Raw genomic sequence first — 13,557 nt, 5'->3', positions numbered from 1 at the left:
CTCAACATTTGCTCATGTTGAATTTCATATGCTATTTTGCACACTCACCTATTCCTTTCAGTTATTCTACATCTTTAATTAGATCTTGAAGATTTTGCTATATATTCCTTCAGCCAAAGTTAATTATTACTTTGAAACTTTTAAAAAATTCAATTAAGCCATTTTAAAGTCAAAACTAATAGTCCGTAGTTCTGCAATCAAAAGTTTGGGATAGTGCAGAATATAAACCTCCACTGTCTTGTGGCCTTATCCAGTCATGGAAAAGGCTTCAGGAGTAAACCTCAAGAAAATCACAAGTTTGTCTTTGTGTACACAACCTCACTCTGGCAGCTCCTGCGACGGCGCTGGTGCCAAACTGTAACGGCCCTGCTGTTTCTTTGGATCGATCAGCGACGTGGAGAGGGGGGATGTGCTGCATGGGCAACAGCCTGTCCTCCATATGACATTGCCCAGGTTGCATCCGACCAGGATGCATCACCCATGATCATGACCAAGGGGGGCCTACTAATATGTGAATATGTGTGTGTGTGTGTAGATGTGTGTGTGTGTGTGTGTAGGTCTGTTGTGTGTGTGTGTGTGTGTGTGTGTGTAAGTGTGTGTGTGTGTGTCATCTGGGCACAATCTGCTTGATTCTCATTTCCTTCCAAACACTAGGCCACAGCCTTCCCATTTTCACACATTCTAGTCCGCGAGCTTTGCCACTTTTCATTTCACTGCACCTCGTATGTGTATGTGACGAATAAACTTGACTTGACTGGTGGGTGCAAATAAGAATAGGTTGGATGGGGAAGACTGGCTAGGTAGCTGATTCTTGGGTCTCCTTGATCACATTTTCTTTTGTGGGATCTTGTGACTGAATAGGAATGTTATTGGCCAATACTTTCTTGATCCTTGCTGCATGACTCTATAAAATTAACCCAAAAAACCTGTGTTGCATTTTTGTCTGAATTTATGCCATAGTCTTTAGTTGTTAATCTAATTTAAATCTACATTTGGCGGTGCCACAGTGACACAGAGGTAGGGTTACTGCCTAACAACGCCAAAGACCTGAATTTGATTCTGACGACAGGTGCTGTCGGTATGAAGTTTGTACATTCTCCCTGTGACCGCGTGGGTTTTCTCCGGGTGTTCAGATTTCCTCCCACATTCCAAAGATGTACAGGTTTGAAAGTTAAGTGGCTTCTGTAAAATTGTCCCTAGTATGTAGGATGTGAAACTAGGATATCATAGAACTAGTGTATGGGTGATCGTTGGCATGGACTCAGTGGGCCGAAGGGCCTGTTTCCACCCTGTATCTCTAAACTAAACTAATTAATAAAATGGGCCAATAAGTTGGCATACAATAAGCAATTAGATAAGTTAAACCGTTTTGCTTGCTATCAGTAAAAGTCCACAAAAACATTTGGTCTTGTATTATAAAGGAGCAAGAAATTAGATCTCAGCAAACCAAAAGAATTTCAAACATTATTCGGCCCAGGCTGATATACTAAAATGGTAACACACTTAGCAATCTGACACCATAGTTGATATAAAATAAATTTTATGACTAGGTAGACTAGAGAAAAAAAAGAGCAATAATCAAAACTGCATTGTAAATATTTGCAAAAAGCAATATGGCACAAACATGGTTTTTTTCATAATTGACTACTGATGTACATAACTCAAAATGCATTCAATATTTATGCTATTAACCCCAAATCTCAATTTACAATCTATCAACATAATTATACATCTTTTGAAACTATACTTGTGCTTGAAAATTAAACTTCAGAGGAAAGTAACCATGTTAAACAGTTTGCAAAACTATCCCAATCAGATCTTAGAACATACAAATGCAGCAATTGATAAAATACTGGTTACTGTGGTGCAGAATATGAAACAGCAAGAGTATTTTTTATATTTCCTCATGTACCCTGAAGACTGGCTAGATTGCTGATTCTTGGGTCTTCTTGATCACACTTCCTCTTGTGGGATCTTGTGACTGAATAGGAATGTTATTGGCCAACACTTTCTTAGTAGATGTAACAAGCTTGGAATAGCTTTCCGGATTATAATCGCCATTCTGTTTTGAATGCAGCAAAGGAACTCTATCCTTGTTTCTGAACAATAGCATCGGAGGACGTCTCTGATTTTCACCATCTTTTATAGAATCTGGCAGTGGTTTCCGTTTGCTTTCTGGAAGCAACATGATGCACAACACTGAGAGGACAGCAAAAGAGGCAAAAACTACATGATGAAGAAAGTAGCCATGTTTATTATGGAGATCCATGATTGGGGATGTTGCTTTGCCAATGCAACCTGTTGCCATGATGAGGCCTAAAGTGGCACCTCTGTGAACACATTTTTAAAAGGAGAAATAAATTCATGAAATATAGGCAGCACAATATGCATCTAGGCTATAAGTGCTTCTTGAAAATGTTGTAGAGTTGATTATTAAGAAATATAAATAACCTGGCTAATATTGGCCCAGAATCTTTATAACATGAAAGCTGATAGTCATTGCTGTTAATTATGGCCAAATGGTACAGTTTTTTCAGGTAAGGAAGAAATATACACATAAAATATGACAGTGCTGAAGTTGTCACTAGAGTTGCACCTCTTTGCCATTCGCTTCTCCAAAACAACATTTGCATTCTAGTCCTTATTTTTCTAATCAATAAAGGAATTAATATCATCCGGTATTAGAAATGTGACATTTAGTGTAATTGGCTGCTAATCAATCTCTCTAAATGACAATTAGAGCCTCATATTTTTTAGGAAGTATTAAATCGTCAATGTTTAGCTAAGTATTTTCCTTGGTCTTTTTCCACCCTTTGTTTTGGCTCAACCTAATAACTGATCACTTATGTTGTTGATTTTGATTTATCCCATGCTTACAATGAGTTATGGGCAGAAAATATTTTGAAATGAAGAAGGCCAACTCTAATCAATGGCAGATGCTGGAATGACAACAAAATACTGGAAATATTTCAGTAGGTTAGGTAGCACTTGTAGAGGAAACAAAAGTAAGATTTCAGGTTGGTGATCTTTCATTATATTACACCAACTTGAAATATTAATGATTCTCTCCTCAGATGCTGTCTGGCCTCGGAGTGCTGCTTTTTCTGTTTTCATTTCAGATTTCCACATCCTGAAGTTCATTGCTGTTCAAATGTATAGAATTTCATAAAATGTGACTTTGTATGGTCAATGTAAATTAATGGTTGTAGATTCAAGCATAAATAGAAAAGACTCTGTTATCCAAAACTACAATTATTAGTAACGTAGCATATTTTTGTTAAGACATTATTAATCACCAGAATTTACTGTTCAGATTAGATAATAAATATCTGTCGATAATTGTAGTTTTGGATAACAGAGTCTTTTCTGTTTATTTATGCTTGAAACTACGACCATTAATTTACAATGACCAAACAAAGTCACATTTTATGAAATTCTATACATTTAAATAAAACAATATTCAGAATAAAATCCTTTAATTTCCTCTATTATCCCCAATAAATTCATACAATCATTTCTCTTATTCTTTAAGATTCCACTGCCAGACCTGTCTGGAATATTCACAGTGACCCTGATGGATTAAAATATTTTCAAAAGAATAACTCATCGGCTCAACAAATGGTACAAACAAGGCTCAGAAAAAACACCCAAATTCTAATGATCAAAAGTGGTTAAACATTTTTTTTTAATTTAAATAAAACATACATATGTGGAAAATTATGAGAAGAGAACCTTGGACTATATTGGTCTCTTTCAAGATAGTTGAAGGACTGTCGGGAGATCAGGACATTTACAAGAGATCAGGTAAAAGGATCATAGCAAAAGGATTTGAGTATAAGAGCAGGGAGGTTCTACTGCAGTTGTACAGGGTCTTGGTGAGACCACACCTGGAGTATTGCGTACAGTTTTGGTCTCCTAATCTGAGGAAAGACATTCTTGCCATAGAGGGAGTACAGAGAAGGTTCACCAGACTGATTCCTTGGATGGCAGGACTTTCATATGAAGAAAGACTGGATAGACTTGGCTTGTACTCGCTAGAATTTAGAAGATTGAGGGGGGATCATAGAAACTTACAAAATTCTTAAGGGGTTGGACAGGCTAGATGCAGGAAGATTATTCCCGATGTTGGGGAAGTCCAGAACAAGGGGTCACAGTTTAAGGATAAGGGCAAAGTCTTTTAGGACCGAGATGAGAAAATCATTTTTTACACAGAGAGTGGTGAATCAGTGGAATTCTCTGCCACAGAAGGTAGTTGAGGCCAGTTCATTGGCTATATTTTAGAGGGAGTTAGATGTGGCCCTTGTGGCTAAAGGGATCAGGGGGTATGGAGAGAAGGCAGGTACAGGATACTGAGTTGGATGATCAGCCATGATCATATTGAATGGCGGTGCAGGCTTGAAGGGCCGAATGGCTAATCCTGCACCTATTTTCTATGTTTCTAAACCTTGCCATCTAAATGAAATGTTCACTTTGCAAGCCAGCAGTATACGCTTACCTAATAAAGTAACAAGGTGGAAACTGACAAGAGTACAGATGGCCATTAGGAATGACACTGCCTTGATCGCTAACCAGGAACTAATTATCAGCTAATCACGTTGAAAAAGAAAATAAAGAGCACGAGATTTCAACACGAGTACGGAGTCTGCCTAGTCAGTAGAATTTAAGCAAGTGCATTTGGCTACATTTATTGAAGAACATCCATAAATGGTAATTACTTAGACTAGATTCACTAACATGATTTGAAAGCAGAATAAGTGATTTATAATAGTGGTAAAAGTATTATGGTATTTGTCAGAGGTGAAACAGAGACCTGAATACAGTTATTTGGTTAAATAATCCTAGTCATCTGTCTAGTTACATACTGCAAAGTCATTTTTTTTTTTTAAAGGATAGAAAGGTTGGAAAGATTATTTTTACTATTTTTACTATCACAATATCAATATTGTCAATCAAGCTAAAAACTAAATTCAACCTTTACTATATTCATTAATATAGTAAATTATGTGAGGGGTGTGAATACACTAATGGTGACATCAGGGAAGAAAAGTCCTTCCAGTCTGTGGCATATGCTACAATTAAAATAACAACTGAGAAAGATACTAATATCTTCCGATTTCTACTACAAACCATTGGCATATGATTCTGGGACAAGCAGGGACAAGTATTGGCTTTATTACTTGGAAGTCGCAATTTTTTCCATAAAGGAGAGGAACACGTCAGCAAACATTTAAGCAACAATTGCAACAATTTTCATAATCTTAAGAATTCAAACCTATAGCATTAGTAAAAATAAAATTGTCAGCACCAAATTAAAAATATTCCGCATAAAGATGCTTACATTATGCATTTTTATCGTGACATTCAATATATTTGTGATACAAACAAATTACTATGTTAGAACAGTTGCTACAAATTCAGGGTCTCAAATTTGGTAACTTGCTTGTGAAAGCTCATAACTAAAATCATAAAACAATAATATAATACAGATTGAACACTGATTTTCCGACACCCTCGGTTCCAGAGCCTTTCTAGATTATCCGTTTTCCAGACCACCTGAGGTCACGCGATAATCAAGTTCTTCTTGCGAATGAAACATAAACCAAAGGAATAGTTAGATCTCAAGTCGGGTGTTGAGCAGCCAGGTTGTCTCTGCGTCAATGTCTGCCAGGCCCTGAGCTCCATTTGGTGGGTGGTACAGTGGGCACTCAGAGATGACATGGTTGGCTGTCTGTTGTTCTGCTCCGCATTCACAGACTGGGCTCTGGAGGAGCCCCCATCTCCACATGCTGGCATTGAAACGCCCAACTCCAGTACCAAGTCTGTTGAGCTTCACCCATGCTCCTCTGGGGAGGTCAGACCCTGGACAGCTTTTATCTGGTGAAGAGATGTAGCTGTGTAATGGAGATGAGGTTGCCTTCCACTCCTGCGACCAATTGCTGGCTATCCAGCGTGCTTTTGTCTCAGTTGGCTGGATTGATGCTAGGAGTTGTTTTCCATGTGGAGCAAAGGGGTGACGAGACTTCAGTCGGGGTGGCCTCTGCTCTCTGCTGATAGCCTGATGGAGGAGGTGATCTGGGTCGATGGCACGACGAGATAGTGCCAGAGTTGCTGTTTGCCTTCGGATCCCTGCAGGTGGAATGCCTGCAAGTATTGGGAGCTGCTCGACTGGAGTAGGTTGAAGGCACCCAGTGATGGTTCACAAGGTGCTGTTCAGGCTCGTGTCTACCAGGCTAGTATGTCACTGCTTCTACTCCATACGGGTGCACTGTACTCAGCTGGGGCATACACAATAGCTAAGGCAGAGGTGCAAACAGTGGATGGACTGGCTCCCCAACTTGTTCCTGCCAGGTGTCGGATGAGGCCGCTATGTGCCATGACCTTGTTGCGGAGATCAGTCACGTGTTGATGGAATGTAAGCGACCTGTCCAGCTTTACGCCGAGGTAAGTGGGTGTTCGTTGGAAGTCCAAGTGCCTGTTGTTAACAAAGACAGCTAGCTCTCGCTTTGCTTCCTTGTTGTTTAGATGGAATGGTGTTGACACTGTTTTGCTTTCACTCAGCTTTAGACGCCACTGTCATAGGTATACTGCCAAAGTGCTCACGTCTTGACTCAAGGAGCTTTCGATTGTCTTCCACTCTTTGTGTCTCATCAGGATGACTAGATCGTCAGCATACCCATATTTTCCAGCGATGGTCTCTGGGAGGTCATGGATGTACACGTTGAAAAACAGCGGATCCCTGTAGTTCGCCATTCTTCAGTCTACGTAGCCTACTCTACTGTCCATCACTGGTCTTAAGCACAAAGCTGCGGTTTGATATCAGCTCCATCATGTAGCGTACCATGCGCCTGTCTAGCAGCACCCGAAGTAGCTTTGCAGTTAGTCCCTGGTGCCGCACGGTGTCATAGGTAGCTGTCAGATCTATAAGAACAACTCCTGCCTTCTCATTTGCCTCAAAGCAGTCCTCGATGTCTTAGATGAGGAGGTTACCTGGTCCGCAGTAGATCGACCTTGGCGGAAACTTGCCTGCTCGTGGGGCAGTTGAGGGTGATAAGGAAATGACAATATACCCCTGGCTCGCTAATGACACCCCTCCCGTGTCTCTAAAGCACCACGGAGTGCCAGATGCTTAAATAAAACAAATATAAAATGTAAACTGAATGCGAATGGAATGACCTGCCGACCCATCCCCAGCTCCCACGGTCTCCCTGCCCGTATAGAGTCCTGACCTGCAAAATACACCAGTGAGCCCCTCTCCCGCTGCTGTCAGCAATGGCTTTATCTGCTCCCCGCTCAACTACTGCCACCCGCTTCTGGTACTCTGTCCAATCGGTCTCTTCCACCTCCTCCCATTGCCGCCGCCTCTGGCAGACTCCACCGTGGAAGCGACAGCAGGTGAGAGGAGAGGGACCTCCACGGTAACCTAGCCTTGTTTAAAATGAAATGACACAAAGTGCTGGAGTAACTCGGCCGACTGAATCAGACTAATGAAGTTCATCTATTCGATATCCAATATCCGATATCCAAGCCGATGTCATCTTTCCTTGTTCTGCAGAGGTCAAGACATGCTGAATTACTTCAGCACTTTGTGTCCTTTTGTCCATTAACCATCATCTGTGGTCATCAGCAATTGCAGAGACAATTACCTCCGCAATGGTCCGTCTGTTCACAGTAAACCCTTGTTGTAATGGACCATAGTGGACGGGGGGTGGGAGGGACAAGAAGAGGCTGAACAGAGCGGCATGAAAGGGCTTCGCTGGTGCACCTTGCGAGTTGGGAGTGGGGTCAACAGCAGAGGCTCTAAACGGCTGTGATGGGTCGGCTGGTCATTACATTCACATTCAGTTTACAATGCCACCAGCGGCAGCTTAGGAAATTTCAATTGAGCTCTTGTAATATTGTCCAGGTGGGCGGACCATCAGCTGTCAGAAAATCAGTGTTCAACCTGTATAATAAAATTAACAATGTAAAATTGTCATACATACCTAACAACTGTTGGGACAACCTCACTGGCAAAAAATATGCTCAATATACTAACGGAACAAGCTGAAACAAGGCCCAGGATGGAAAGAGTCAGATGAACACCTTTATGCAAATCTGAAGAAAATAATTTGTTAGTATAATGCCAAATAAATTCAAATACGAAAGTATCTTAATGTAGTAACCTTATTAACAATTTTATTCTCAATCAATTTTATTTTTTTCCTTGCATGGTCTGTATTAAACAATCCACAGCATCTGTGTCTGAGTCACCATTCAGTGGAAGCATGAATAAACCTTTCTATTTCCCAAAACTCTCCAGGCAGTCCCCGTGTCTCATAGTGCCTCGTAGATGTGTTGCATTAATTCCTGAATGTACTCAAGTCACTGAACATCCACAACCTACTTGATGAAGAATTTATCATTTCTGTCTGAATCAGATTAAATTAGTTTAGTTTATTAAATTAGTTTAGTGTACAGAGGTACGTGAAAAGCTTAAATTGCATGCTAACCAGTCAGCGGAAAGACAATACATGATTACAATAGAGCTATTCAGTGTACAGATACATTAAAAGGGAATAACGTTAATAATGTTTAGTGCAAGATAAAGCCAGTAAAGTCTAATTGAAGATAGTCCAAGAGTCTTCAATGAGGTAGATAGTAGTTCAGGACTGTTCTCTAGTTGGGATAGGATGGTTCAGTTACCTGATAACCGCTGGGAAGAAACTGTCCCTGAATCTGGAAGTGCGTGTTTTCACACTTCTATACCTTTTGCCTGATGAGAAAGCGGAGAAGAGGGAGTGACCAGGGTGCGACTCATTCTTGATTATGCTGCTGGCCTTGCCGAGGCAACATGAGGTTGAAAGTAATCATGAAGCAATCAACTTGTTATACTGATGCTGTCCTGCATTTGAAATAAAATGAAATGCCTGAAGGTAGCAATGTGACATGGAGTCTCTTACAAATTCTAAGAGAAATATTAAGGAAATAGTCAGATTTTTTTTTTTTTTAATGTTTATGTTCATTTTCACATTAAGCTTAAAGAAATAATTATGGACCTAAGATGATAATTCTGCAGACCTAGCGACCTGTATTATAGCATTTTAAAGATACAGTAGCTGTCATGGACATAGAAAATCAATTAGTAATCCTAGAATTCTGTAGATTCAGGCATAGATTCTACAATACTATAACTATTTTCCCGTGGCTTAGAGAAGTAAATGCAGCTCCATTATTTAAGAGAGGAAAAGTGAATCAGGGACTTACAGATCAGTTAGCCTGATAGAAGGAAAAATGCTGAAATTTATTATTAAAGAATCGAGGAATCAACATAGATTTAGGAAAGGGAAATCATGCTTGATAAATCTGTTGGGAATTTTAGGTGTTGTTACCAGCAGAGTAGAGAAAGGCTAACCAATAGATGTGACTAAATTAGACTCTCAGAATGCTTTCAATAAAGTACTTCAGGAGATTAATAAAAATAATATGTGTGTAGATTGGAGGTTTGGCTACTGGACAGGAAATAGTAGTCATTCTTTAGTTAGAAGTATGTGACTAGTAAACTGCATTACAATCTCTTACGCCTCCATCCCCCACCAGGAAGATCTCAGGCCCTCCTGTTCTTCGTTGAAGAGAGACCCAAACAATTCTTCTAATTCTCTCCACCATCTGGCAGAACCTCACCAACTTCTCTTTTTGACTCCCCTCACTTTATTCAATGATCCAAATATACACTGGCACCATCCAACCATTTCTCTGCATCATCGATAGAGGACAGCCTCCTGAACCTTAATGATTTGAACAACTTTACTACCAACTTCCACCCTGCCCTCAAATTCACCCGGACTATCTCTGACACTTCTCTGCTTCCATCTCTGCTCTATCGCCACTACAGGAGGCAGACCATTGACTGATGTCTCTATACATTCTCGGACTCCCAAAGTTATATAGATCACTTCTTCCTACCCAGCCTCTTGCAAAGATGCCATTCCCTGCTCTTAATTTCTCAAGTCTCTGCATCTGCTCCCAAGATGAGACTTTTCACTCTAGGACATCAGGGATTTATTTTCTTTAGTAAATGTGATTACCCCCCTAGTGTTGTAGATGGATCTCTCACCCATATCTCCTGTAGTTCTATTCTTGCTCCCCCTCTCTCCAGATGGAGCAAGGATAGTTAGCCTGATTCTCACCTTTCACCCCATCAGTCTCCGTATCCAACACATCATTCTCCCGCATTTCAGCAATCTTCTACCATAGTCAACGATGCACACCCATTTCTCCCACCCGACGTCTCCCCTACCCCCCAATATACCATCCTCTGGCTTCACATTTCACTTTCCCCTTTATTTATTTTACACCCTTTTGTTTCCTTTTCGTTTCTAGCCTTTGTCCATATACCTATCCATGTCCTCCAGAAATGCTGCCTAACTAAGTGAGTTACTCCAGCACATTGCAGATTCGTTTTTGAGCTCCATTGTGGACGCAGCTGAGACCATCACACAAACCAACTTCCCTTCCATTGACTCCATTTATACTTCATGCTGCCTCAGCAAGGCTCGCATCTTAGCCACTCCCTCTTCTCCCCTCTCCTATTGGGCAAAAGATATAGAAGTGTGAATAAGCACACCTCCAGGTTTAGGAACAGTTTCTTCCCAGCTGTTGTCAGGTAACTAAATCATCCTACCACAACTACTATCTACTTCATCGGGGACCCCTGGACTATCTTTGATCAGACTTTGCCTTACACATTATTCCCTTATTATGTATGTATTCACTGTATTATGTATGTATACACTGTAAATGGCTCGATTGTAATCATGTATTGTCTTTCCTCTGACTGGATAGCACACAACAAAAAGCTTTTCATTGTACCTCGGTACACGTGACAATAAAATAAACTGAAACAGTTCTAGAATCTGTTCAATCTATATCATTGACATGGATGAGTGAATCAAGTGCATTGTATTCAAGTTTGATATAAAACAAGGAGACAGTGTTATGTTTGAAGTGGATGCACAAGGGCTTCTCGTGATATGGACTGGCTAAATGAATGGGCAATTATATAAATAAGAATAATGCTGATGTTAGAAAAAAATAGAAAAGTGAAGTATTTATTCAATGATAGGGGATTGAAAAATATTTGTATTCAGAAAGACCTGGAGGAGTCTTTATATTTAAATTATTTGAAAGTTACATGCAGGTTTTAATGGGTTTCTCGATCTTATTTTCTTTTAAGATAGAAACCCAATTAGAATCTTTAAACTCTTAATTTGATCTCCATGCAATGAGGGTTACAAGTTTGTATCTTAATAAGTTATTGATAATTTTCATTTGTTTTCCAATTTACTACCAATTTTATCCTGCTTGCAGGCTACTGATAACATACAACCATAAGAAATATTCACCACATGCATTTTCCATGGACTATCATAGGACTGATGTTTAGGAACAAGAACAACTAACTGATTGACTACATTTTCAGTAACCAAATGAGATTTGTGAAGACATTAATGACCAGGAAGGAAAGACAAGCTCCTCAAATCTATAGAAGACAATAATGTATCATGCAATGCATTCACCAAATAGAACTTCAAAATAATTAACATTTTGCATATCTCAATCACTACTTCCAAGCTGCTGTTGTTACAATACAATACCGTTTATTTGTTATTTGAACCTCACATGAAGTTCAAACGAAATTTGGTTTCTGCAGCCATACAACAAGAAAAGAACTAAGACACACGCCAACACAATTTACACAAACATCCATCACAGTGAATCTCGTCCTCACTGTGATGGAAGGCAAAGTCTTGTCTCTCCCCTGCTCTCCATTCTTTTCCGGATGCCAAAGTCAAAGTCAAAGCCCCCGGCAGGCGCTATCAAGTCCCGCAGCCATTCAAAGCCGCACCGGGCGATGTAAGGCCCTGCCCTGGGTCCGTATTTTCATTTGTTGCCTTATTTGCCAAATCCTTTACTGCCTTAGTTTGGTAACCAATAACCATATGTCATCTAAGCCAATACAATGCAAAGATTCCAGAATAGTTAACATGTTGAAAGTTATATGTAGCATTGCAGAGTATGTATTTTCTACAATCTAAGCAACACTACTTCCATCTTCACTAATAGCAATCTTAACCCAAATCAAGAATCATTATACACCTTTTCTTTATTATTTTACTGGGATTTCATGAAAATGACCAGGCTATTTTCAGTAGAATTTTCTGTAGTTATTACAAGACCTTTCACAGAGGAATAGTGAATTTACTAGCCATCCTAAATAGCCCCTGAAGTGAGAGGCAGTTAAGGAATCAACCCATTGTGGGTGTAGAGTCACATTTCCAGATGGGGCAAGGATGCCAGATTTCTTTCCCTTAAGTGAATCAATTTTTTTTCCCATTACATTCCATAACTTAATTTATTGCTTAGCGTCATGCCATTCATTTTCCCTAGCTGCCATGGTGGAAATCAACCTCTGGCTGATGGTTCAGCAACGTAACCCTATGGCATATAATGTAGCTCAGTTCTGACTGCAATTTTTCCCAGTGCAAAGACAATTATCCATACTTACACTGTATAAGAGCAAGCAATAATAACGATGACAACCCAGTGAAGATTGTCGAGAAGAGCAGAATGCCACGTCGCCCAAACTTGTTCACAGTAAAATATAGGAAAAACAGGGCTACACCTTCAGCACCAGCAATGACAAAATACTTCAAGTAGAACTTGGGGCTATAACCAACAAGATTTTGGGAAAAGCAATGTTGAATTCCATTGCCAATGAACCTAAAAGAAAAGTAAATGCAAGATAATAAGTGGATGATTAGACAATATATAAGCATTTTCATAGCACAAACCAGATAACTTCAAATCTCTCGTAAATTACAAAAAATATGGTTGGATGACAATTGTCTATAAAAGTAGCGTTCAGGATAATGAAATCAATTAATAACGGAAACACAAAAGGCAATGAAAAGTTACACCGTAAACGATTAAAATATATCCAGATTTTTCATTAAAAGCGCAATTTCTGGAACAAAAGATTCAATGGCACCATCTATAGAATGATAACTGGTGGATGAAAAGCAAAGAGAAATTGATGTTTTGTTAATGAATAAGATCTCTTTGGTGCCATTCCTCATGGACGGTGTTGTAGCCACCCCTTTTGACATCTGGCTTTAAATGTCAATTTTCAGTTTTATAATAATAATAATAATGGATGGGATTTATATAGCGCCTTTCTAGAATACTCAAGGCGCTTTACATCGCATTATTCTCCTCAGTCACACTCGGTGGTGGTGAGCTACTTCTGTAGCCACAGCTGCCCTGGGGCAGACTGACGGAAGCGTGGCTGCTAATCTGCGCCTACGGCCCCTCCGACCACCACCAATCACTCACACACATTCACACACAGGCAAAGGTGGGTGAAGTGTCTTGCCCAAGGACACAACGACAGAATGCACTCCAAGCGGGATTCGAACCGGGGAACCCAGTCTTTATGAGCTCGACAAACCAAGGGAAAGTGCAAGAGATCAATAAGCAGTTTAGAAAAGTAGAGAGATATGGCAATTGGATATATATGAA

At 39.9% G+C, this 13,557-nt stretch overlaps 1 protein-coding gene across 1 annotated transcript in view; it reads right to left on the bottom strand.

Annotated features, from left to right (window-relative positions):
• Positions 1-1,523: 1,523 nt before the first annotated feature.
• Positions 1,524-13,557, bottom strand: part of slc22a31 (solute carrier family 22 member 31) — a 31,343-nt gene continuing 19,309 nt past the window's right edge. The window contains exons 7-9 of the mRNA XM_033035674.1: positions 12,545-12,759; positions 7,983-8,094; positions 1,524-2,330 (exon numbers count right to left, since the gene is read on the bottom strand). Of these exons, the coding sequence (XP_032891565.1) occupies positions 1,925-2,330; positions 7,983-8,094; positions 12,545-12,759 (733 nt within the window). The 3' untranslated portion in view covers positions 1,524-1,924. The remainder of the gene's footprint in view (positions 2,331-7,982; positions 8,095-12,544; positions 12,760-13,557) is intronic.

This window comes from Amblyraja radiata, chromosome 17 (genome assembly GCF_010909765.2).
Source record: "Amblyraja radiata isolate CabotCenter1 chromosome 17, sAmbRad1.1.pri, whole genome shotgun sequence".
NCBI classification, from domain to species: Eukaryota; Metazoa; Chordata; class Chondrichthyes; order Rajiformes; family Rajidae; genus Amblyraja; species Amblyraja radiata.
The sequence above is the reverse complement of the archived record's forward strand: the minus strand, read 5'-3'. Positions and strand labels throughout refer to the sequence as shown.